General features: G+C 42.3%; 1 protein-coding gene across 3 annotated transcripts; it reads right to left on the reverse strand.

Annotated features, from left to right (window-relative positions):
- Positions 1–86: 86 nt before the first annotated feature.
- mtmr3 (myotubularin related protein 3) lies at positions 87–26,611 on the reverse strand. Of its 3 annotated transcripts, none has more exons than XM_040050160.1 (21): positions 26,494–26,611; positions 24,339–24,413; positions 22,292–22,348; positions 21,471–21,560; positions 20,903–21,019; positions 17,806–17,888; positions 17,341–17,507; positions 17,159–17,255; positions 16,761–16,874; positions 15,852–16,042; positions 15,081–15,212; positions 14,838–14,949; positions 12,401–12,596; positions 12,134–12,319; positions 11,691–11,861; positions 10,117–10,262; positions 8,130–9,639; positions 7,884–7,994; positions 7,641–7,729; positions 6,137–6,163; positions 87–4,802 (listed from the first exon to the last, which is right to left on the reverse strand). In XM_040050160.1, exons 3-21 carry the CDS (start codon positions 22,292–22,294, stop codon positions 4,637–4,639), a joined length of 3,708 nt encoding a protein of 1,235 aa, XP_039906094.1. In that variant the 5' UTR covers positions 22,295–22,348; positions 24,339–24,413; positions 26,494–26,611; the 3' UTR covers positions 87–4,636. The 3 variants fall into 3 exon arrangements, with proteins under 3 accessions (XP_039906094.1, XP_039906095.1, XP_039906097.1); XM_040050161.1 differs by lacking the exon at positions 26,494–26,611 and adding an exon at positions 26,392–26,429; XM_040050163.1 differs by lacking the exon at positions 6,137–6,163 and having other exon boundaries at positions 26,494–26,610.
- Positions 26,612–27,194: the final 583 nt, after the last annotated feature.

Genomic DNA, 27,194 nt, shown 5'->3' on the forward strand with positions numbered 1-27,194 from the left:
GTGCGCTCTCAGTTGCAGATTCTCCACCACAGCAACTTGTGTCAGTGAAAGCAGGTATCATCTAGCAAGCAAACAGTCACAACAGATTCATCTTCTAGTTTATTTCTTTAATTCTACAACAATGTAATTCTCTTTAAAAGGAAATCCAAAACAGAACAAAATATTCAGACTGAACAAGGAGCACTTGTTGTTACAGGAATTTGCTATGTACAGCCATACACTCGACAGACATGAGAAGGTTCAAAGTGCTTAACAGAGGGGGTGAGAGAGGAAGAAGAAGAAGAAAGAAAAAAAAAAAAAAAAAAAAAAGCACGAGTGATCCCTTTGTGAGAGACCCGTAATAAAAACTGCTTGGCACCAGGCTCCACCAAAGAGACACTCAGTCACACTAATGCTTGAAATGCTTGATGCATTTATACACTCACACCTCATGTGACTACTGGGCCATTGCAGTGATGCCTCTAAAAGCAAGTCAGCGTGAGTGGAAAAAACAAAACCCCAACATATGCATACTGGGGGTGGGGACACAGCAACGTTAACTGAAGCCCACATTACCAGCCCCTCCCACACACAGATCTGTCCATAACTCCAGCATGCTGTTGCAATACTGAAAAGCACACTTTCAGTCTCACTTTACTCAGATGCACCCTGTGGCAGTGTTTACTTAATGTCATGTGCAAATAAACAGCCTTTCCTCTCCCGTGAGACCATTCACATTCATGGTTTGTTTAACAAGAAGTCCCTGTGACGGTGGTGAAACTCGAAAAAGGGAACTCACGCTGCTGGTCGTCAATGTGGGGAAGGTCAAAAAGCGTTGGCTTCACAAGGGAGTGTGGAGTCTTAAAATAATAAGTTGTCTATTTGGACACAATTGCTCCATTTTGTTGCCATCAGATGTAGTTTGTGGAATTGACTCATCTTTCGCGAGAGGGCCAAAATAATATATTTCAGTTCTCTTTGAAAGACTAAAGGTCAGGCTGTCGAATTAAACACACTTCCACAGGAGGTCGACATTAAAAAGCACATACTTTAAGCCGGTTGTTTTGACCACCTAAAACAGCAGCTCCACCACCAGATGGCAACAATCTCAACTCCGCATCATGCACAAATCCAACAGGAAGTGACAGGAATGGGCTCAGTCAAACAGCTTTAGGATAATTAAGTAGCATCAGGTTGTCAATCACAGTTAAATGTCTGCGTTTCCTCCCTTAGTCCAAAACTTGCTGCGTTTATATCTACAGCAGCCATCTGACACAGCGAGCTGGATCATGGGGAATAGAGATCGGCAGTCTGAACAAAGATTATCAACCTCGTCTACGCTTCTGTGCTGTACCTTTAAATGTTCCAGCTGAACAGTAATCAGGGGAGGGGTTTACAAAAAGATTTGCAACACAACAACAACCCATTCGCGCTGGAAATCTGAAAAGCAAGAGTCACTCAGCAACTAGAAGCTCAGTATGTGAATGTATGCGTGTCTACATGAACAAGTGTGGATGCAAGTAGAGGTAGTGTTTGTAGATGGGTGTGAATGGTATAAATGTATGAGAGCTTTAAAGGGGGCAGGGCTTCATTTTGGGTTCAGGCTGCTTGTTTTGGACCACTGTTCACTCAGTGCATAGACATCTCGTTGGCTACCTTTGACTGCTCACCCCCTCATAATGCTGAAATCTTTACATCCACACATGCTGTGATTGGCCAACACAAAATATTCTGACGGGATGCTGTAGCCAAAGTTCAGAACCACCGCTCAGTCTGCGTTTCTGATTATCCTGTGGCAAAAACTGAGTCAACTGGAGTTTTAACAGCAAGTCAACAATACAAATATCAATAAATAAAATCCAAGTAGGGGGAGGAGAGAGAACCATTACAGCATCAAATCAGGTCACCCTGCTTCTCCATTTATTAAAAAAACAAAACAAAACAAACTGCCTTAAACAGATTGCAAAATATAGGTATTTTATGCAATTTCAAAAAGAAAAGAAAAAACTTTGGTGACTAATTAAGTGCCACTATTCAAAGATTCTATACATTTTCTTAAATGCTATGTAGGTATCTGAATATATTATTCCTCTCATTTACTGTACAAAAGTTGTGTCTGTGTGTGCACAAGTAGTTTGTGAATGGGTGTGAGGCTGAGCAGGCGTCTCAGCGATGCTTTGACAGATTTCATGTGGCGTTACAGACCTGGGAAATGCAGAAAGCCCTTTCTACTGCTGCTGTGCTCCTCTGTGATTTAGACAAAGTGGAATTTGTTTCGTAGTGGCTGACAGCCACCTGAAAAAAAAAAAAAAATATATATACACACAGATAAAAAGATGTCTTGTTGTGAGCTTTACACCCGTCTGATTAGTACCAGAGGACTGAGGGGAGAAGAAAAACAAAACAAAACAAAACAGGTTGTTCCGTCCCAGTGCCTGCTGGGTAAAACAAAACTGGATCTTTTGGCAGCAGTTGGCCGCACCGTCGTGTGCTTCAGTTTGTCCACGGCAGACAAACTGAAAAAACGTCGGTATTGATGCAGGTCTATCGGCCAAACCTGTGTGATGTTAATTCTTTGAAACAAAAAGCCAAAGCCTGAAATCAGCAGAGTCTCACAGTGAGTGCTCCCTGCACACGAGTAATAAACAGTCTGTTGGTATGGAGGAGCAGCGCAGCACGAGCTGTTAAAAGACCAAATAGCCACAAGCCTTTTCCTCTCACTAACTTGCTGCATGACTTGTCTACACGGGGGCTTCAAACACAAAATGATTCACCATCCTCACCGTGATCAGGATAAGGATGCCAAACTACTGAAAAAATTAAAAAAGCAATTAGAAAGAAAAAAAAAAAAGAAAAAAAAAAGTGCATTTAAATATGTGAACAGCACAGAATTTTACAAATTCACAAACTCCAGGAGTCCAGCCTCCTTTCTGTACTCTGGACTGAATCTCAACCATAACTAAATGTGATGTTCACAAAGCATCAAGGGCTTTTTGATTTGTACATCACTTGTTTGCCACCACATTTGTGCGTCTCTTCTGAAAAGCTGCTTAAAAGCTCGCCCAAACAAAGCAAGCACAGTTGAGACTCGGCCCACAGAAAGTTAAAGGCTCAATTCACCCAGTTATCCAGAGTAATGACACTGCAAACAAGGGCTGCGGCCAGTTTCTTTAAGAGATACACTTCACTGTTTTACACACTTTTCAGACAAGCTCTCTTTTAGACTGAACATGTGACTGAGTGTATGCAAGCATCCTCACAGCACTCTTACCAAGTCAAAATGGCAAAACTTGCCTCACTCTCAACAAGTCTGAATATATGGAGCCTAAACAAGCTTCTTAGGCACTCTGGTTTAATTTGGAATATGATGCACTTCAGCATTCCCAGTCCAGGAGAGGGAGGAATGGGGTTTTCAAATGTACTGAGCTCTTGCACACAATGGTAGAGAGGAACAAATATTCCCAAGTGTGCTATTACTAGTTGGTGACAATACAAATGCATGTATGGTAAATATCACCTGCTTACAGAGGTTCTTGAGCAGAGGGGAACATCAATATTTAAGTGACCCATCTTTAAATAGGATACTATCACTTCAGTCACTTTAGCTGATGATCAACCAATGTCTGAAAAGCATGGAGTCAGTTTTTCCACAGAGGACTTCATGTAGTTTATTACTAACTGATCAGTCTGCGGTCATGTTATAAAGTCATTACCATCAGAAAGCAGCATTTTTAAACGAGATTCTGAGCTACATAGCCGGAAGTATTAGTAATTTTAGAAACTAGTTTCCTGCACTTTTAGGACAATTCTAAAGTGTAACAGGTTCAATGGGTATGTGCCTCTCAGTCAGATCAGTCTTATTTTAATGTGGAAATCATACCTGCAAGTGTAGCATTGCAAAGTTGATAGTTTGATTGGGGGATGAATCTCACACTGGATCAGGCTTCTCAAATTTGCTTGTTACATGTATTCAGATATAAAAGTGTTTAGGTTTTATTTTGGACTGTTTGAATATGTAACCAAGTTTTCTGGTAAAAACAGCCCAACCTTACAGCATAAACAAGTTACACAAAAATATGATGAACTGATAACATGACCTGCAGACTAATTGGCAGCAGAAATCTCAGATAAGGTCGAATCATAATAAATTTTGCTGGATTGTTGGTACCATAGGAAGTGAGGGAATATGACTACAATCTCCTCTGGTGATCTGGATGAATTGTTCCTTTAATCTTTCACTGAGACATTGGCTTGCTGAGGGACAGTCTCGTGATTGCCAGGATGTCAGAACACCCTGCAGAGATGAGTCCATGCTCCAGGCTAGGAGATGAGAAACCTTTATGATTTTTTTCAGGATCTTCAGGAGAATCTTTCACAGACCAAAGTCCTCCAGGAGACTTCAGCAAATACAGTGAGACAATGTCCTCTGCCTGCCTGGTCCAAGGCACCAGGATGTCCAGTTTCATTCCTTTGTGCGCAGTCCCATCTCACCAACATGCCACTCAGCTTCTCTTTCACACATACACTCACACTCCAAAGTGCAGCAGCACTCACAAAGTTGGTGGGACATTCTTTAGCTCCTGTGCTCTTCAGCAGTGCTTCCGCATCAGCGACTTGCAGCTCAGCCCGACTCCCGTCTGTCCTGGTCCTCTGGACCTCAGTTGGAGCTGGCTGTAATGGGCTTCTCCAGCTCCAGGGTAGCTGAGCCATGCTGGAGATTGCTGTAGCAGGTCTTACAGACGCGACTGGGCTCAAACAGCTGCTGGCTTGGCACTGGGATCCTCTGGTCGCAACAGCTGGCACAGAACACGTTACCGCAGTTCCTGCCAAGGAACACGGAGATGTTATTTGGGAGACTCTCACATTCTTTACACCTCAAGTTACCATGCGTCCCTGTGGTAGATTCTTAGAAAATAACACCCCATTTAAAACAGTTTACTTAAACTGGACTGATGTGAGGAGTTGGGTTTTTTTTTTTTTTTTTTTTTTTAAAACAAAAAGCTTTCAGGGGAAGAAATAAATAAATTAAGAAAAAATATCAAGTTGGAGTGTGGGCTGGCTTATCTGGATCAAGTTTATGTTAAACTACAAACATTCACTTATCTAGGAGGTCCACACAGGGAAATACTAAACACTGATTTTAAAACAGGACTTATGTGCTACTTATTTAAAAAAAAAAAAAAAAAAAAAAAAAAAAAAAAAAAACCCACACCTGGTGAAGTGACGTTGATCTATGATTCAACCATGTGTGACGCATGATAAACTTTTATTTTAAACATGATTTGAGAGTTGTGGGCAGACTCCACCCATCCAGTTTACAGTGCAGCTCTGCTGTGATGTTTACTACATGCCGCTTAGCAGAGGTGCTCCAAACAGAACATGATTATTCAACTCAAAACACTGCTGTGATCACTTGACAGACAGGTCACACTGAAGATTTCAAACACCCATGCTCTAATTCTGATGTAAGGCCATGCTCACACACACAGCGCTCCCTTTCAATTGCTTGTAACCACACAGAGCAGAAAGTGAATTAGATTGTTTTTCTTCCAACTCTTTACCCTTTTGCACCACCAAGTGGCCTGAGAGGTGTCTTACACCATGCTGTGCTGCTGGGAAGTGGGATGCAGGGTTGGTTAGGGGCAGCATGCTGCCAGGGTGTGTGCCGTGTAGGGGTGTAACGGTTCAGAGACAGAATCTGCAGTAACAAACGTCCATGGTTTCCAGATGTGCCACGGTGGATTTGGAGAATCGTTACAACCCTAATGTTGTGGGTGAGTCGGGGGCAGGGTGCTGATGTGATGCTATACTAGGATGGTCGAGGCTGAGGGATCAATTTAGTAAAGATTTACAAATTTTCCAATGAAACGGGCAGCCTCTGACCGAGTGACAGCACCATGCTCACTGTCACAGCCAATTCAAAACTGCTGTATGAAAATACACTGCTACTGCTGGAGGACACACAAATCAACCCATCTCAGAAATGAAGAGGTTTCCCTGAGAACTTGCTGATTGCCAAAACAGAATGAGGGGATTCAAATGCAGCAGGTGAGTAAGGGAAAGGGTGAGGTGGGATTGGGTTAGGATGAGGAGGAAACTGAAGGATGCTGGGTTGAAAAGGCTGGAGGGTGGGTAGGACAGGGGAGCCGGATCTCACCAGACCTCCTGAACAGGCTCCCTGCCACTGTAGAGGAGGAGAGGGGCAGAAAATGGATAAGTACTGCTGAACAGCAGAGAAAACATAACACTTAAAAAAAAAAAAAAAAGTCCTGATGGAGATGTGTTGCGTTTAAGTTGCATTCACAGGATTCACACAAATTACATTTACAACTAAACATCCTAAGATTCAACCTCAAAGTTCTCCTGAGTGACTTATGTGATCCACTGACAAAAAGGGAAATACAGAGCAGTCAGCAGTACAAAAGGAAGTGATGACACCAGGAGGAAGTGTCCACGAGCTAATTCACCACATGATTATCAACCTGACCACCCAGTTTTGTGTGGACACATCGGTGCAAAACAAAGGGCGTCTACAATAAATTAAACAACCAATCAACAGTTTACTTGTCTGTACTATGTCAATCTATAAACAAGAGCCAGGGAGCCAACCAGAGAGTGGCGCCTCATTCCATCGGCAAATGAAATGCAAATTAGGTCCTCAAATTTTAAAAATAACTTTCCTCTCCTGAATGAGAGACATGATACTGGGACCAAAAGCCTTAAATCGTGCAACTATCCTGACTGTTCATCCACAGCAGGTGTAGAGAGCGTGCAGGACACTTTCTTTGGAAGGCTACTTCCACACAGTACAACAGACTTCTTACATTTGCACAAAGGGCATGCTTAAAGACTTTCTAAAGATTTCATACATTAGAGAGTAACACTTGGATCAAAAAGGCAAATCTGGGTCACTTAATTGGCTGCATTTAGAATAGTTGGGAATCATGTCAACAGGGGCACATTGTATTCCTTTCAAAGACCCACACTACAGTATTCAAGTACGCCATCTGTTATTCTGATTTATTACCTTATTTAGAGGGTTTAATGATTGTGCCCATTTAAGTGGTACCTGTTGCATTTTATGTGGATGCTGGAAATAAGACTGGCTGCCCCAGCGGCAGGGAACCAGGAAACATCCAAATAAACCAGGCAGGAAGTGTATAAGACAGATTTCTCCTATACAAGTCTTTAATTCACAAAACAAAACCCTTTGCTTTATTAATAGTAGACATAGCTGATTAATAGCTGCCAACGTTATACCAGTTCCAAGTACTGCTTAGTGAGTCCTTGAAATATTTTGAGCAGTCACAGATTACATCATGTTTATCATCCATACATGTCTGTGCAGGGACACAGACATGCATACTTTGAGAAAAATGCATCAAGTGAGAAACTCTTATTTTGGCTTTCAACGCAAACTGATTTTAAGCTTTGGTCCATAGAGAGGAAGTAAACCTCGTCACAAATGGGTTGACAAAGATTCTCAAGTTAATCTTCAGGTACCAAGCATGAACAGCCTCAGCTGAACCTACATACAAGAAGCTCATCTGACCCGAAGAGGAGTGAGCTAAACAGCAAAGGCCTCAACAGGAGAGAAAGAATTGATTTGTGATAACTGAGAGTGAAGGCCTGAGATTCTGCAAAAACAAAGTTGTTCTCACCTGCAGTGATGTTTCCTGGTAGCAAGCCAGAACCTGCTTTCACAGCCATAACACTGGGCTGCCAAATGATCAGGGTACCAGCGGGTGACCTGCAATGTTTGGGGAAAGTATCAGTTCAGTTTCCATATACCGAGCAGCTCATCCAGGTTCTTCTGCATTGCATAAATGCGGCTAAAAGACTGCTTTGTGAGCCTTGTGCCATCCCTCCCTGACGAGGGTCTTTATATGGCTGCAGCTGCTCACCTCAGTGTCCTGCTTGTCCACCTGCTCCCAGCTGGCCTCAGAGAAGAGCTCTGTGCTGCAGCGCGACAAACAGTTTGGGTCCAAGTTGTACTCAGAGTCCGTCATTGAGGTCTGAATGGAGGGAGACAGATGATCACAGTAAGGTTCACTTTAACTGGCAATGGTAAGCAGGGCAGTCTGAAGTGGATCGCTTCCATTTACAAGTTGTAAACAGATCAGAGGGTCAGTTAACTTTCAGTGGCTTACCACTTCATCGCCAATGTCTCCGTTGATCCGGTGGGAGATAATGTGCTGTTGACTCTCCAGGCGGCTCCAGAGCTCCTGGACTTGCTTCTTCAGAGTCTCCACCTCCATCTGGTGCCCCGCTTCAATCTGCCTCAGTCTTTGCTGGATAGCATCATTGTGCAGCGTCAGCCCATCGTCATCCAGATGGCTGCGAGTTGGCTGCTCAGGGCTCATGGTGACCCGGCCTAGCAAGGCGTGACACCAGCGGTGCTGAGAGCAGCTGCCTCGTGGGTGGAGGATCAGAGAGTTGCAGCTTGCTACGGATACCTGACGGCTCAAAGGGGCCCTCTCCACATTCCCTTTGGCCCAGTAAGGTGCTCCACTTGGCTCCCCTTCGGAGTTGTCCCCATTACAAAGTCCATCCCTGCTAAGGTCAGCACGAACTGACTGAAAGGCACTGACAGAGGGCCGCTTGCTGCCCTCGCTTAAAGTTCTGATCAAGCCATGCTCACTAGTCTCCAGCCCCTTCTCTTTCTTGGAAGAGGGAATTGGGCTCCTGCCATCACTCATGAGGTGATGGTTTAAACCAACAGGTGGCTGCACAGGGAGCTCCACCCTGCCACAGACCTCTTCAGTTAAAGTCTCTGTGGAGCTTTCCATCAAGGAGGTCCTTTTATCTACCAACTCCACTGACTCAGGGACACTGTGGTCAGATTCAGAGTCAGGGCAGCTTCTCTCATCTAAGCCTCGTTTTTCAGGTGACCTATACATTAAGTCACTATTTATAGTTCTATGAGCTGCAGGCTCTTCTGGCTCACCTGTGCTACACTCCTTCGGTACATGCGCAAGTTCTTCTTGTACAGAAGATTCCTCTACATTCTCCGTCACCAAGTCCTCAGTTCTCTGAGACGCATTTGCTTCCTGTTGATCCTGTTCCTCTTCCTCTTGTGTGGGCACAGAAAAAGAGTCACCGTTCTCCTGAGCCTTCATCTCACCATTTTCTGGGAGCTGACCATTAGCGAACATGTCTCTCTTCATGACAGTCTCACTGACATCCACCATCTGATGCTGCTCTACATGTCCATCCACCTCCTGGTCTACAGCATTAAAAACCTGAGCAGTATCAGCATGGTCCTCTCTTGGCACGTCGCATCCTGCCTCCTCCTTTGTGGCTTCCTGAAGGATGTTCACCATTTGTCCCTCAGCCACACCCACTGCCACAGAGAGCTCTGCCTCCTCCGCTGTATCTTCTGCTGGGTTCACAGAAGACTCTTCTCTACGTTCAGTATTTGAGCCCTGGGATTGCTGCTTGCTGTGATCCATCTCAGAGTCCAGTCTGTCATGATATGGCTGCACCTCATCCTGGTTCTCCCCTCCTTCAGGCCCCACTGCCACATTGAGCTCCAGAGACCGCCGGTGGTCCTGCCACTTCTCATTCAGGCTTGGGTCACTGGAGCGACGGTTGGGAGCCAGTGAGCTTCCCAGCTCACACGCACTAGGCAAGTTGTCAAAGGAGCGCGTCTTTGTTCGCCTTAACAGGAAAGGAGAAAAATAATTACAAACAAGCGGCATTTCATTACATAACAATAGCCTAGTATGCTTGACAGCCTATAATTTAATGAGAAACTGCAAACAATTATAAAATGTTTGCCTAACAAATCACTCACATGTCTGTCTCATCAAAACAGACATTTCAGCAAAGACCATCTCTTTAATTCTGACCTGGCTGTCACAAACTATGTAAATGAACGGGCATTCACAGCACTTCTAGTCCTATCGACCACCTGAAGCGCTTTAATGACAGCCTTAAAGACTACTTCCTGTTGCACTCCCAAGATGTTTTGACTGTCGTGACACAAGAGCATAGACTGCATCTAAGCAGAGCATGTGACCAGCAGAGTGGAAAAGCCGGCCCCCCTCTGGCTGTGGGAAGTCTGTGGCTTGCGTTTTATCTTACACGATAGGGAGAAGAGTGGGAAGGGGTCGGGTGCCAACGCGCCAGGCTCACCTGCCCAGGGGTGCATCTTCCGGATTGGCACCGGGCACTGGGTAGGGAGCGCAGGAATCATCGGAAGGAGTGGTAGGGGAGGAGCTGGGCAGATAGACGGCCGTCCACAGCATCAAATTCCGTACATGACACACTGGATGGAGAACCTGAAACAAGAGCTGCAAACTTAACTCAAGATATAATCAGACATGACGATGACAAAGGTTATCTGAATGCAAATCTTTAGAAAGGAGTGGAATAGAATAAATGAATGAACGAACAAGTAGTGTCTAAATCTGGGATGAATAAAGTTTTATAAGATTTGTCAAGTACATCTAAACTAAACTTGTTCCAAGAATGTTGTTTCTTTTCATACCAAGAGGACAATATTTATGTCTGCCCGTCTCCACCCACACAAAGCAAATGCAAAAGTAGTAACCACAAAAATGCAATTCTCAGAAGGGTGTCAAAAGCACTGGTATTTCACAGCATTTTAGATTTATTGCCAATTGTTATGTACAAAAATTTACAGCACTCTTGGGTTCCTTAAAAAAAAGAAAAGAAAAAGCAGCATGTGAAGACATGCTGTATGCAATGGCAAGAAGCACAGAGCTTGATTCTGAGATAGTTAGATTTGACAGTTTCAAACAGGACGATCTCTTTAAAAGCTTCCTTTTATACTGTATCCTGTTCACTTCTAGTCAGTTTTGTTGAAAGCAGAAAACCTTTGAATGAGCTTTAGGAAATCTTTCATTTAACTGCAGGAATCGATCTGACTGACTTTCCACTCATGAACAATCCAGACACCTAAGTTTCAAAGTTCACTATATCTCTACAGTAATTCCACACGTCTTTGTTCTGTAGTGTACGCAACAACAAGAAAAGCTGAGGTATGTCTGAGACAGAGAGCATCATTGGAGCACTTGCTAGCTGCACTCCATATGACAGGAAGGGCAAAAAGTGGATCAAAATTACTGATGCAGTTAGATCAGTAATAAGGGTTTTAAGGAACTGCTTTACTAAAATATAACTGAAATACAGTTATGTTATTCATTTTATTTATACTTTTCTCATATCAGAGCACGCAATCAGGCCGCTACATAATGCCGTCAGACACTAGTTTCTCTATTCCTTGTCCTCACTCTTAGTGCACCTACTTACACTTACTAACGCCACGTGTTGAGTAGAGCTTATGGGTTAATGACAGCATAATGAGTCTGAGACAGTCAGCGAAGCTCACAGTAAAAGTATTGTTGTCTGAGCTTTTCACTTTGGTCAAGTAAGTCTATGCAACTTTTACATTTATGTAAACATGGCAAGAGAAAAGCTGTCGGCTTCACTGTGTAATACCTCTGAACTAGTGAACTGCTGCTGACGCAGTGTAGTAACTAACAACTGAATATAGTGACATTCTGTCACTGACATCCCCATCCAGCTTTCTGAGCTGGGAGCCGATCAATTCTGTCCAATAGCTTGGTACAGCCCCAGTTGTCTTTAAGTTTAAACATTAAATGTTAAAGTCAGAAAGGACAACAAAGACACGAGTATCTTTGCTTTCTTTTAGCAGCACTGAATGATTAAAAGTGTTGACGTACAATTTCGGAGTGTGAGGAGTAGAGCATGTTCCTCAGAGAGCGGTTGGCTGGCCTCAGGAGTGACCAGACCGAGCAGGTCCTCTCCTGAACGTGACGATCCTCCCTGTCCTTGCCGCTGTTACACAGGAAAGTGCCGAAGAGGCAGGAGTAGGTGTGTTGCACCAGTTTCACCTGCACAAATGTGACACAAACACTTGTATACAAATTATCAAGTATAACAGAAGCATGGATAAAAAGTTCCTCATATTGCATTTTAGCGCACCATGAAGGTAAATGCATATCAATCTCTCACATCTGGAACCTGAATGTAACTACACTTTAACCAGAGACACCATTATGTCTGTAGATAAATTGCTCATTTTTGATTCTTTTGTTGTTGTTTTAAAAAAAAACAAAAAAAAAAAAAAAAAACCACCCACACACACAACATTGAATGTACATACCAGGAAGGCTTCATTGAACTCAAATGAGCATGGAAACTGCCTCTGCAGTTGGTGAACACAGTCCAGCCACTGCAAGAAAACAGGGCAGCGCTCATTCAGGTCCTCTGAATTTTCTCCATGGCCACATCGGTCAGCAAACTTGTGGCCGAAGTCCAGCCATTCTGTCTCCACCAAAACTTGGAAGCCCTGCATGAGATAATCCAATAAATGCTTTTATCATTTTCACATTTTATTTGCATACAACAGCATTGTCATCTCCATCCATACCTCAATAGTGCGGTAGTAAGGGTCCAGCAGTAGCTTGGACAAAGCAACAATCTGTGGTGTGCGGTCCCAGCCATCAGAACAGTGCACAAGAACAGGCCTGTGGTCTCTGTTCACAGCGTTGACCACCAGCAGAGCTGCCTTCAGTAGCAGGGACAGGTGTTGCAACCACTTTGTGCCCTCAAGTGCAGAAAGCCAGCTGCAAACAGACAGCAAAATCCTATAGTGCCCAGTTTAAAGCTGAAGTGCTGAAATGAATATAATCTTAGAAAAGAAAGAAAAAAAAAAAAAAAGTCCAACAACACCATGTTATGTGACTAGTAGGACACATACATACACCCTGACCCACATACAGTGGGGCAAAAAAGTATTTAGTCAGCCACCGATTGTGCAAGTTCCCCCACTTAAAATGATGACAGAGGTCAGTAATTTGCACCACAGGTACACTTCAACTGTGAGAGACAGAATGTGAAAAAAAAATCCATGAATTCACATGGTAGGATTTGTAAAGAATTTATTTGTAAATTAGGGTGGAAAATAAGTATTTGGTCACCTCAAACAAGGAAAATCTCTGGCTCTCACAGACCTGTAACGTCTTCTGTAAGAAGCTTTTCTGTCCCCCACTCGTTACCTGTATGAATGACACCTGTTTGAACTCATCTGTATAAAAGACACCTGTCCACAGCCTCAAACAGTCAGACTCCAAACTCCGCCATGGCCAAGACCAAAGAGCTTTTGAAGGACACCAGGAAAAGTATTGTAGACCTGCACCAGACTAGGAAGAGTGAATCTACAATAGGCAAGCAGCTTGGTGTGAAAAAAAAAATCAACTGTGGGAGCAATCATCAGAAAATGGAAGACATACAAGACCACTGATAATCTCCCTCGATCTGGGGCTCCACGCAAGATCTCATCCCGTGGGGTCAAAATGATCATGAGAACGGTGAGCAAAGATCCCAGAACCACACGGGGGGGACCTGGTGAATGACCTGCAGAGAGCTGGGACCAAAGTAACAAAGGTCACCATCAGTAACACACTACAACGGCAGGGAATCAAATCCCGCAGTGCCAGACGTGTTCCGCTGCTGAAGCCAGTGCATGTCCAGGCCCGTCTGAAGTTTGCCAGAGAGCACATGGATGATACAGCAGAGGATTGGGAGAATGTCATGTGGTCAGATGAAACCAAAGTAGAACTTTTTGGTATAAACTCAACTCGTCGTGTTTGGAGGAAGAAGAATACTGAGTTGCATCCCAAGAACACCATACCTACTGTGAAGCATGGGGGTGGAAACATCATGCTATGGGGCTGTTTTTCTGCCAAGGGGACAGGACGACTGATCCGTGTTAAGGACAGAATGAATGGGGCCATGTATCGTGAGATTTTGAGCCAAAACCTCCTTCCATCAGTGAGAACTTTGAAGATGAAACGAGGCTGGGTCTTCCAACATGACAATGATCCAAAACACACCGCCCGGGCAACAAAGGAGTGGCTCCGTAAGAAGCATTTGAAAGTCCTGGAGTGGCCTAGCCAGTCTCCAGACCTCAACCCCATAGAAAATCTGTGGCGGGAGTTGAAAGTCCGTGTTGCTCGGCGACAGCCCCAAAACATCACTGCTCTCGAGAAGATCTGCATGGAGGAATGGGTCAAAATACCAGCTACTGTGTGTGCAAACCTGGTAAAGACCTATAGTAAACGTTTGACCTCTGTTATTGCCAAAGGTTATGTTACAAAGTATTGAGTTGTATTTTTGTTATTGACCAAATACTTATTTTCCACCCTGATTTACGAATAAATTCTTTACAAATCCTACCATGTGGATTCATGGATTTTTTTTTTCACATTCTGTCTCTCACAGTTGAAGTGTACCTCTGGTGCAAATTACTGACCTCTGTCATCATTTTAGGTGGGGGAACTTGCACAATCGGTGGCTGACTAAATACTTTTTTGCCCCACTGTAAATTATGATTCTTTCACATTACATAGTTTATAAATCTAACCGCAACTGTGTTTTCCTGATCAATAGAGATACACACAAATTACCATCTCATGGTTCTCACACACACACACACACACACACACACACACACTTTTATCTCCATCTTGATCTGCAAACCATAAGGGGGGAAGAAAAAAAAAAAAACCAAAAAAAAAAAAAAAAAAAAACCCTCCACACAAACACTTAAAGCTGACAATTCAGCTACACATCACTGCAGTGTTGAATATGGCAGTGCAAAGGGAAAGAGGGTTTGGGCCAAGTTCTCAGTATCAGGCGCAGCTGTAAGGCCCAAGTCAAAACGGCTACGATTGCTAGTTACATCCAGCTACTACTAAAGGTTGTTGGGGGTTTTGAGTTTTAATAGTTTAGCGTTAGTGTTGTGTCATAAAATCTTGACTCGGGAAATCTGGGTGTACTGCTGAGGCATATTTACAAACACATACTTGGCTGGGTCAGGCATCTGAGTGCAGAGGAATCGTAGAGACTGGAAACTCTTGCGAATGGAGTGGATGTTAGCCATTCCCATGAAAACCACCTCGCAGTTGGGATAGTATTCTGAAATAAGATGAAAGTAACACTTACTATAAGCAAAAATGGATGTCTTTAAGCCAAACTGAGCTGCTAAATCGAAGACACACACTGACCCAATTCTGTATGCGACTTGGGACCAAACAGACGGGACTTACCTGGGCATTCACAGCCTCCACCTTTGGCCCTGTTAGCTACAGCAGCTGCATAGGACCTGGCATCTAAGATCAGTAACTTCTGAGGTTGGCTGGCCAGTGTCTCCACCTCTGAGCTGTTGGTCATGGAGGATTCTGACAGGCACACACACAAAAACAAAAGAGTTACAGCTCAGGTTGTATAAAGCACCTTCTGGGGGCATAAGTGAGATTCTTTCAGGCACATCAAACATGTCTTTAACAGAAGTTTACTGTAGTTTGCAGCTTCAGACAAGCACCAACAAATCAGACAAGTCAACAGTGTCTGCTGCAAATTCATAAAGACGGCAACACTTCAAGAAAATGTGCAGTGGTAGGTGTATGTTCAGCTGGAAGCATACATTTGTCTGTGGGCGTACACGGCATGTCAGTGAGGCTGACTGAAGGCCATTTTACACAGATCTCACTGCACCACTAAGGCCCCTCCTTGTGATAGCTTTGCTTGTTTACACTGAACTAAAGAGAGCCAGCATAACACTGCAGCAGTGAGGAGTGTTATGAATGAATGCTGGGCTAACATGATGTAACAGTAGTTTCTAGTATGATGCAACACAGGGACCCTAAATTTCAAACATATGGGTTCTGCTTTAAAAACAATAGCAAGCAGGTGAACAGACTTTGAGAAAGAAGGGGAAACATTTCAGCTCTGACAACCTCTGCTGCCAAATAAAGCAGAATATTAACATATCCTACTCTGAGTGGGCAGTATAAAAGTGTCTGAGTGAGAGCTCTTACCAAAATCAGTGTCAGGCAGGTCTGAGCTATTGGTGTAGCTACCGTTGGGAACATGTTTTTGGGAGCTGCTGTCCACGGCACAGGCCTTAGCAATGGACTGAACCAGGTGCTCATCATCAGCGTTCCTCCAGCCCCACCAGCTGACCTCTGGCTGGCCACAGCGGGCAATTACAGCCCCAGTAGTTGTATGCCTATGTGAAGGGCAAGTGAGGAGAAGTTAGACTGGTAATGTCTGGCCAAGGTAGAGTTTATTTAATGGAAGTAATCAATTTAATGATAGTAATACCAGTACAAATCCTACAGAAAAAGACGACAATTTATTCCCTTTCACAGCATTTTATACTACTTTTAACTTTTCTTAGATTTCCAAAGACTTAGAACGCACAAGTATATTAAAAATAGAACTTCATTACCACAACTCAGTGTGTCACATGTATGAGGTAGACCTTTTAGTTTTTCTTAGGCACAAAGCTTCAGAAATGCCAGTTTATGCAATTTAATATACTAAAATAGTAAAAAAACTGAAATTTTATGTTCTGTGATGCACAAAACAGGCATACAAAGTCTTCACTTCTGATTGGCTCAAGCATGAAGTTGCCCAAACAGTGCCAAGCATTATTAAACAAAAAGAGCCAAAAAAATGCTTGAAGCACTTCCAAAATTGGTGACGTCAGTGCTTTTGGTCGGGTAGCACACTCTAAACAACAACAAAACAAAACAAAACAAAACAAAAAAAAAAAAAAAAAAAAAGGATCAGAAGCTAGGAGGGTTTGTGGCACTGATATAGAACAGTCAAGATTCGATCCAACAATTGCTTCGTTTCCGCTGCATAAGGAAGCTTTTTACCTCTCTAATGATAAACAGGCCAAGTGTCTGCTTTTAATAGCTGCGGAAGAAATAAACACAAACCTGTAAACTACAGCAGGAAACCTCTTCCAGGAGCGGAAGGCTGCCACATTTTCTAGCTCTTTGTCAGTAATCCAGGCTGGCACTAGGAGTTGCTGAGGATAGCTGGGGCAAAGCCTGGCAGTGCAGAAGGGCACAAAGAGCAAAGTTAAACAAGGAGAGGGAACACCAAAGGATTGTGATGGCTCAACAAAAGTCTCTGTCTGCAGACACCTAATCCTGGGCCAGCCCCTTATCTGTCCAGGGTTCAGCACTCATGGAGTACAATAACACAACCACCCACTGTTTAACACATACTGACTTGTGCTGTTTGCCAATGAAAGCAAAGGATGGAATCCATCTTCTAGCTGCAATTCTGAAATCAACACGGAAGCAGTATCCTGAAAGAAAGCCGCATCTACCTGAACTTGCTGTTGATATCAGATATCCTCCAAGCATTTTGAGTGTCAAAGCCCATCCGCTCCACCTCATTCTTGAACCATGAGGTCACATGTTCACCTACAGTGACAGCAGAGATGTCCGATAAGCAAAAAACAGGTTTGGGTAAGTTTCTGTAAAGACAAGCGAGCAATTAAAAGGGTACCTGGTCTGCACAGCTCGCCATGCTGCTCTTTCTCTCCTGCGTACACCTCCATGCACCAGGCGTGGAAGGCAAAGGCAAAGAGGTCTTCCAAGCGAGACGGAGGCCTCACTGCTGTGTTCAGACGTTTCAACCATTCCTGGCACTGCTCAAAGGTGGAGATCTGACATCTGGGGATAAAATTTAAAATGTGATCTTTCAAAAAGAACCAAATGCAGGAGTCTAGTACTCAAAAACAAAAATAAATATTAATCTTTACTAATAGTACAAATTTTATCTTAAATGTTATCCTCAGTTTTCAAGAGAACATTTCAAACCCGTTTACTGTCATTTTGTCATACAAAGCAGGCTCACACTGTAATCACCTAATGTCTTTTTTGATACTGCAGTGATTACTACAAACATACGGAAGTGACATGACTCAAGGTTTCTCATCTAGACAAAGACAGGAAGCTTCAATGGTCATACCTGATGACTTTACAATCCTTACAAGTGACATGAAGCTGGAACATCTCTCTACACTCCACACACTCAATGAGCTGAAGAGGAACCTGAAGGGGGGGGGAGAAAACAAGGAATCGTCACATCACTTATACACTGCAACACTAGTGTATAGCCTTTTAATTTAAAAAAAAAGAAAAAAAAAAAAGAAAAAGAAAATCTCAAACCCATGCAGTCAGTACAGGTAGTGTGGCAGACTCGAGCAATCCTTTAAGCAAATTAGTGGGGGCTGGATAGTGGCTTCATGCCAACAACACAAAGTATGTGCTGATGTGTAAGAGCAGTTTAAAGTATAAATAAAAACTAAACCATCAGACACAGTGCTAAAAATTCAACGTTAAAAGGTTATTTGTTGAAGTACATTTTAATCACATCATCATTAAAAATCACATCCCATTCTGCTCTGCAAATATAGACTGTCAGAAAATTCAGACTCTTTCAAATCTTATTTCAGTTTTACTCCAATCCTTCAAAACCTACACAGCACACCTAGGAACAACTGAGGCCATTGCTTAAGAGTGCTGAAGAGTCAGAATAAATCAGTGTTTATTAAAATTTTGATGGGAAAACTATTTATATAACCCCACCACCATAAATAAAAAAACAAAACAAAAAAAACAAACCACATCTTAGGATGAGTCCACACAAGATATGGAAAACTTGAAAGAGTCTGAAAACTTTCCAAACAGACAGCACATAATCCTCTTAACTTTCCTTTTGGTTCCCCATTTGCAAGGAGGAAAAAAAAAAAAAAAAAAAAAAAAAAAAAGCAATCATCCTAGATCTTACAGTTGTATCTGCATTTCCCTTTGGCACAAAGCCATTTTTCCCCTCTCCCCGGCACATAGCAAAGTACAGAACTGGCTTGTGCTTATGACTTAACAGCATACTTTAAATACTGCAGGGAAATACCTATGCTGCCTTTGACTAAGCTTTGTTAATTAGATAATATTTCAGTAGCTCTGTGGGATAAAAAGTTAATGTTCACAGAGTCTGGAGTCATGCATGATCATCAGCACGTCAAGCTCTCCAGACATATGCACAGTGGCAGAGTCACAGCCATATGGAGATTTTATTGTAGTATTTAGAGCAGGGGTGGGCAATTCCAGGCCTCGAGGGCCGGTGTCCTGCAGGTTTTAGATCTCACCTTGGGTCAACACACCTGAATCACATGATTAGTTCGTTTCCAGGCCTCTGGAGAACTGCAGGAGCTAATTTAGCCATTTAAATCAGCTGTGTTGGTTCAAGGACACATCTAAAACCTGCAGGGACACCGGCCCTTGAGGCCTGGAGTTGCCCACCCCTGATTTAGAGGTTGGCAACCTAAATGCTGTGAGGATAGATTTCCCCCCATATGCATTTTTTGTCATTTCTAGTTTAATCCAGCACCTTGTGCAAAACTAACAAGCAGTTTTCTAGTCTGAGGCCAGCTTGTTAACAGGCAGATACACACAAAACTGTACAGTTTAACCACACCATGCAGCTCTTCCGGGTACTTACTGACATCTCACAACAACAACTCTATGCAAAACAAAGAGAATACTAATGTAAGCGATGCATGTCGATTTGTGTGAGGCTGGCGTCACCGCACATTCCACACATTCATGCATCTTGCTGTCACAACTTAATTTCCACTTTCTAATCTGCAACCCTAATCTAGCCACCATGAAAATTCCTGGGCTGCTTGTTAACAACCTCTCGCTCTCTTGCAGCACATCCCACCCCTGATTTGTGAGCTCCGGCAGATTTGCCATGTGATGCAACACATCCAAATATGTGTGAGGAAAATGCTGGCTGTGTGACATGGGCACAGGGAGGCACTGTGTAAGGCATGAACCAGAGTGTTCCTGAGGTCAACAGGAAACACTGATGGATGCACAAACTGTAGTAAATACACCAAAAATAAATAAATGTTCCAGTTATTTGGATAAGTTGTCTTTGAGACTAAAACTAGTGTATTCATACCTTCATTTACTGAATAACTACAGCTTGTATGACTTGGAAATATGAAAAAAAAAAGACACACACACTTTCAACTTTTCAGAAAGATATTACTTGTTGATGAGATTCTTTGTGCGTTTGGTCTTTTAATGAGAGTTGAAATGACAAATGAAATAAAAACATTTCAACACTAAAACAATGAGCAAATAAACTTCTCTATAGATGATTAAACATTTTCATTGAGGCGGAAGTGAAACAACAAAAACTTCTGTAGCACATGATTGCACATTGCAAAACTGTCTTGTGGTTGTATGTCACTAGCCGATTAGCTTTATCAAATGATGGCAGATACTCAACTAAGATAAACAACGGAAACAAAAATTAAAAAAAAAAAAAAAAAAAATAGTAATAACTTTTTAAATACTACACAACATAGAAAACAGTTTAATTAAACTAAAAGTCCAGGACCACTGGGCTTTAACAGGCTGGTAATACGAGGTAAAGGTGGCCAGCAGGCACCAAGACCCTGGTGAGTTTAAGTCTTTAAGGCAAGCAAGAGGCTAGCTGCAATATGATGAGAAACCATGAAAAGCCAATGAAATTCACAGACTAGTAGTTATGACAGGGTGACTACCACTGATAGTGTAAAGGGTCCTGTGTAACTTTAGGCTCTAATAAATCATCTTTTTCTGAAAAAAAGAAAAAGTAAAGATCCATACAAGGCCAGTGTGATGGTAAATGAAGACCATACTTTGTTAACAAAGCTTGTCTCTAACATAGTGAAAAGGGATGAAAGAAGGGCCCTGGCTGTTATGCAGGAACCTGTGGGCCAACTGCATCCATGGCAACGGCAAGTTCCAGAGAGAAGCCAAAGCGAGCAGACGAGTGTAGAAAGAGAGGTGATGAAGAGTCACATGGCACTGCTGCCAGTGGAGAGCAGCTTTGAATGGCCTGGTCACCACAGTGCTGGCCCTAGCTCTGTCCATTCACAAAATACACACATACTGATACAGCCTCCAATGGAGACAATGTGGTTCATTTTGCAGTGATTTTGTGCCACGTGAAAGATTTTTTTCTCTGAAGCTACAACACTGAAGCGCACTTGTCACTTAGAGATACTTACATTGACAACTGACTTTTTGAACTTTATGTGCAAGCGGTAGTTGGACATTGCAATAATGGCATCCTCTGCTCTCCCCACATATTCTGTGAACTCCCCGTGCAGCTCAGGAAAGGGCACCTGACAACAGCAGGAGAGAAAACATTTCAAATAAACGGCAGAGCTACACAGACACAAATATAGTGGGAAAAGTCATGAGTCATATGACAACTTGAAAGTTGTGTCAATATTTTGCCCATTTAAAAAAAAAAAAAAAAAAAAAAAAAAAAAAAAAAAAAAAGGAGAGCCAGAATCCAGCTGACTCAAAGCAACAAAAAGTCAGAGTCAGAGTGTCCAACTAGGCAACAATGAGTTTCTGAAGAGGTGGTAAAAGTTTATTGAAGTGTTCTGAAGAAACACTTCAATCCTCAACACAAACTCTTGAGCATAAAGGGTGAGCAGAAGCAAGCAAAAGTCCCACATGTCATCAGGGTTGTGTAACTGATTAGGAAAGATTTACACAACTGTCACAGAGTTTGTTTTTGCCCTCATACTGCACAAAACAAGCAGCTAGTTGCAGTGGTTTTCTTACCTGCATGTTTTCCTCCTCCAGGACGGGGGACTTCTTGGGGAAGATCTGATTGGCCTGGATACACTCCAAGCTCTGCTGCCCCTCCTCCTCCTACAGTGCAATAGTCTGTTAATGTTTCTAGTTAACTAGTACTAACAACTTTAACTATGACATTCCTCTTCACACACATTCCTTTTGTGTCTGACTACTTTCTAATCTGTTTGGAAGATGCATGCAGTATATTTTTGTAATGTAGTGGCTGTGGTCAAAACTAACTGTATTTTATGCTTATACAGCCACACAATGATCTTGTGCTGACAGTAACAGACTCTGTAGCATTCTTGTTTGGCCATTAACAGATTTTAGTCTTTCTTTGCTCAGTTTTCAATCAAAGTTTGTTTGAAAGAGATGATAGATATCACACAGTGGAAGAACTTCCTCCGAGATCTTGTCTGAACACGAGCAGAGCTAATATGAATAGTTGCCACAGCTAGAAGAGCACCATGCCTAGGCCAGACAGGGACAGGCACAACATAGCAGCATGCCAAAAATGGGAACAGAAGAAAAAAAAGCCAGGTTCAAAAAAGGCAATGCATCAGATCCAGAGGTTATGTCATAGTGCAATGCAACAACTCATTTCGGCAGTGGAAACTGAAAGTGTTCCTGAATAGATGGCAAACTTGGAGGACCTTTGATACTGCTGACACTGACGTAAATGTCTGCCTCCTGGTAAACCGTGCTGATTAAGGGTAAAAATCAATTGAGAGTTCCGATTATAGAGACAGTACTCAGGCCACACAACAGTTATTATCAAAAGCATGCCTGGGATGATAATACATTACCATGGCCCCTGTCAAGGAGTGTGGGTCACCCAACAAGGAACTCCGGCCTGGATCTGTCTGTAGAAAAACAAAGAGACAAGTAATTTTTTTTCTTTTTTTAAATTTAAAAAAAAAAAAAAAAAAAAAAATGCCAGTAACTTCAGGAGAAAATGGCTCATTTAATATCAAGTTATCTTGTTATAGCTGGTAATGTTTTAAACTCAGGCTTTCTAAGAATTAATCAAATTATTAATGGAAATTCTCCAACCCACAGGCTACCTGAGGTCAATAGATATCAGAAACATTTTTAAACATAACCTAGTCCAGTAAATCTCCATTCACCACCTGAACAAACTTGAGAACTCCCTGGGACAAGATTTTTGGGAGGCGGAGGGGCTGTTGTAGTTTATTGAAGAGCTGAACCCACACACGGGCAGCAAGGATGCATTTAAAGAAGAGTTAAAACGCTGGAGTTGATAACACTGTCAGTAATAGTCAGATCATTTGCTGGTTTAAAAAAAAAAAAAAAAAAAAAAAGTTTTATTAAAAGAAAAAAAAACAAAAAAAAAAAAACCCCAAGACGCCTCCTACCCATGCTCATTTTTTGTTTTACACAGAGACAAAGCTTTAAAATTGTGTCCAATTTTATAGTCTACCAAGAGCTTTAATTCTGGCAGATTTATCTGCCTCCTCTCTCTGATGCTTTGCCCTTGCAGCATGCAACATGTCTAAACGGGGGATGGACTATCGAGGAATCTCTCATAGATATGCATTGTCACTTGCAAACTGAGTAGTACATATTACCAGTAACACAGGCAAGGTAACTCCCCCTCCTCAAATAAGAGTGAACAGAGTCATCTCTTTCAACACATCTAGGGCAGGGGTCCCCAAACCCAGTCTACGAGGGCCGGTGTCCCTGCAGGTTTTAGATCTCACCCTTGGTCAACACACCTGAATCACATGATTAGTTATTACCAGGCCTCTGGAGAACTTCAAGACAAGTTGAGAAGGTAATTTATCCATTTAAATCAGCTGTGATGGATCAAGGACACATCTAAAACCTGCAGGGACACCAGCCCTCGTGGACTGGGATTGGAGACCCCTGATCTAGGGTTTACTTCAGCCTGTCAGCATCACAGATGATTGTCAGAACTACTGGCACAAAACCAAATGAACTAGCAATTGGCTAATCAACTTTCTCAAAGCATTTCACTATGAATCCTGACCGTGGATCTCCACTGTAAAAAAAAAAAAAAAAAAAAAAAAAATAGAACTTATGGAAAAACAAATTAGCAAATTGGTCTGACTAGTTGGCCAATATCCCCATTAAGAATTTCATTGTCATTTAGGGACACTGTCATTTCGCCAGAAGTGAATGCATCCACAATTAGGTTTGCAAATTCAGTTCAACATGCATTTAATTATTTAAACCAGAAACCCTCACCTTTGCCCACATACAACCCTGGTTCTTGATGGTGTGGGTGTGCTAGAAATACACTGAAATCCACTTTTAAGGTTTCAAACCTTGTTCTCGAAGCTGGCCCAATCCTGTATGTAAATACATGTTTGTGCAGACACCAGGGTGGTTGAGGGGTTAAGACACCAACCACAAACTACAATATCCCCGGTTTGACTCCAGACCAGATCTCTGCTGCATATCAGTCTCATCCCTGACCAACCTCATTTCCTCTCATTTCTCTGCTGACATGAACAGACTAGCAGCATTTTCTACATAAATTTTATGTGTTTCTGTTGGCATTAGAAAGCATGTGAGCATATTTTTAAGTTTACACATATAAAAGAAATAGTAGTAGTAGAAGCAGAAGAGAAAAAGGAAGGATCCAGGGAGTGGCTCATAATACGCTGAGGCTGTACATGAGCACCTGGATGCACAAATGCCTTTCCCATGCAATGTGTCCAGGCATTGGGAAGACTGTAAACGATGATCATCTATGATATGTTGGGCAGTCAGAAAAATGGCAGTATGGGGAAAATCCAATGGTTGGATTTACATGGTTAAAATTGAAGAACATGAACAAAATGTGAAAACATAGATTTTTAGACTTACCACAAACAATCACTAATGGATGATAAGCAGACCTGATATCCTGTGTGGAAACTCTCACAAGTAAGACATGGAAATCTGTGGAAATGAAAGTGAATAATGAGAAAATGCTTCTCCGTACTGAGACACACAAGCTACAGAAGCTCTTTTGATTCACTGGCAAATATAGATGCCCTGGTGGTCACAGTGGCTTGCATGTGAGCTCAGATACCACTTAAAACTGTACTGCAGACTGGAAAATAAGCCAGCTGGTTCTCCGAGCCTACAGTTTAGCTTGCATAAAGACATGGTTCAGGCACGTGAACTGATCGGCTAATGTTCACCTTCAAAAAAAAAATAAAAAATTAACAATTATGTGCACAATACATATTTAAGAACATACAGTCACATTTTGAGGTTCTTAAAAGGTAGTCAAAGAAATCAGAAATGTTAGTGTTCAATGAATTGTGCTTTGTGGTTCAACTACCCAACAATGGTTGGTAATTTGCCCAAATGGTTGGCCAAGCAGAGCCAAAGACCTTGCAGGACTTGTCCAGTGGCTGAAAGTTTTCAAGTTCCTACCCAGATTGCCCTTGAAAGAGCAAAAGAAATGCAACTTATCAAAAACAGTAAAAGCAGCAGCAGCTTTGTTGGTCAGATCATGTAAACCATCAATAAAGAGCTTTTTCTTACATTCCGTTATCGATATCCTCTAACATCACTTTTCAAAAGGCAACCTGTTAGGATCTCTCAGCAAACAGGCCCACAAGTAGTTGTAAAGGTCAGCTACGCTTGCAAAGACTGAAACTTGATCTAAGAGGGTCAGTGGAGGGGCAGCTCAGGAGAGCAACACACCTTCTCAGGAACATTTAAGCAGCCTGGAGACAGAAAGAAGACAAAATATCCCGCTGTACTGCCAAAAGTATCTCCGGTCATTGAGAGAGGTGTGAAGGAGGCAAACGAGGTCATTACTTCACTGAGAGTAGAGGCCAACTTTTACTGCTGCTGCTACCTGATAAAGCATATCTGCCCAACACACGGCTCTGTTTACTGCAGCCCGCTCGTGACCCGTGGCTACGGCTCAGTCTGGCTCTCAGTTCAGCAGTCACACAGAAAAGTCTAAGCCCCTTAGAGCCTTAACCTTACTCCTATCCCGTGACAGGCCAGTCATTTTCACAAGTGGTAACATTATCGACACTCTAGCGTCGAAATGATATAAGGAAAAAAAAACAAGAAACGAGACAATGAACCAACACGTTTAACAGCGGAGCTTTGCGTTTACAGCCCGGTAGCCATACTGAACAGCGCTGCTAAACAGTGTATAAACGCAAAAGCCTTGGCTAACTTCGTATTTGGGGAAAGGGATTTCCCAGCTCAATTTTAACACTTTGTCGTTACCTTTTACTTCACTACGGTGAATAAAATGTAAACTAGACTTAATTAATCACCAGTTAATGTTATTTCAACTAGTTAGTATTCGATGTAAAGATACCGGTAGTTTTGGCCACTAAAAAAATAAGCTACGGTCAACCCAAAAACAAATGCTTCTCGCAAGTGCTCTGCAACGTTACATTAACACGTTGCTAGTTGACGAAAAGCCGTTTGCAAGGGAAAAAAAAAAAAAAGAAAATAGCTAACGTTTCTTGTACTAACAGGTTGTTAAGTCAAGTAACTCCTCTTTCGTTTTTTCCTTTTTATTTTTGAATAGCGGTTAGCTAGTTTTTCTGCAGCCATGTAATGTAAACTGTTGGCTAACCAGTGTTCATCAACAACCGCTCGACAGCGTAAAATAATGCTAGCGAGCTAACGCTCAGTCGAAGAGCTATTTACATGCAAACAGTGGAAATTAACATTTGCTGGCAGACAGTGAACTGTTATGCAGCGGTCTCTTAACACTCGACGTTTGGCATTAAAAGCCGTGACAGAGAGCAGCGCGTAGATCTGCTAGCTAGCACTAGCTGGTTAGGCTGAAGCTGCTTTCTGCAACTGTTTTTGTTGTTATGAGATGGAGGGCGGACCCCAGAGCGGAGGCCTCTGTCAAAACACACCGAGCAACGACTACAACCGGCGGACTCACCAGTCAAACGAGTGCTGAGGTGTTAGACGACAAAGACTCATCCGGAACTTGTGCAATTACCAAACATTAAAACAACGTGTCCAACATAAACATGAATCATACCAGAGCCGAGGCCAGCTTCACTGCGTCCCTTTCCAACACCGAGCCGTCGTCGCCATCGCCGCGAACTCTCCAGTCTAAAGAGCCCTACGTGTGAGTGATGTCATCGCGTCAGAGCGGTTCTCTGGAAAAGGGGAGGGGCTCAGCCACACGGTAAGTCATGTAAACACTGGCAAGTGGGATGCCTGATAAATTAATATTACAACAGCTTTAAAACTTTTTTTTCTTTTTTGTATTTAGGTAGAAAGGCGATCTCAAGTATCATCGATTTTCAAACGTCTTATAAGCAGATAGAGAACATCTAATTAAACAAATCGGACACTATAATATATATGCTAATTTTACACACTAAAGTAAAATATGTAGTTATATATCTGATTGGTGAATGAAATTAGAAGTCAGATGTTTGAACTCAATGACATTTAGTCATCAGTGACATTCATTCAATCTGAAGAAATCCAAAAGCATTATTCTTATTCCTAGAAGTTCATATTAATGAATGTAATAGTGAGTCATTTTCCTAAATAAATAAACATTCAGTCTACTTTGTTTGACTGGCTTTTCTTTGAAAATCCAGTGGTGTTTATTGTCATATTTATAAGATCCACAATTGCCCAAGTATCATCGTATGCTTAATATAGTGGACATGAATGACCCTGAATTCAATAGGAAAGATGAAGTGTTTCCTTCACTGAAAGAGAAGA

The sequence above is a fragment of the Simochromis diagramma genome, unplaced genomic scaffold, assembly GCF_900408965.1.
Source record: "Simochromis diagramma unplaced genomic scaffold, fSimDia1.1 OVJJ01000159.1, whole genome shotgun sequence".
NCBI lineage: Eukaryota > Metazoa > Chordata > Actinopteri > Cichliformes > Cichlidae > Simochromis > Simochromis diagramma.

Coding starts and splice junctions, on each gene's coding strand:
- mtmr3 (XM_040050160.1), bottom strand. Junction 15,213..15,851: donor CCTGCCTGACACTGATTTTG/GTAAGAGCTCTC, acceptor TGTGCCTGTCAG/AATCCTCCATGACCAACAGC. Junction 6,164..7,640: donor ACCAGGAAACATCACTGCAG/GTGAGAACAACT, acceptor CCTCCTCTACAG/TGGCAGGGAGCCTGTTCAGG.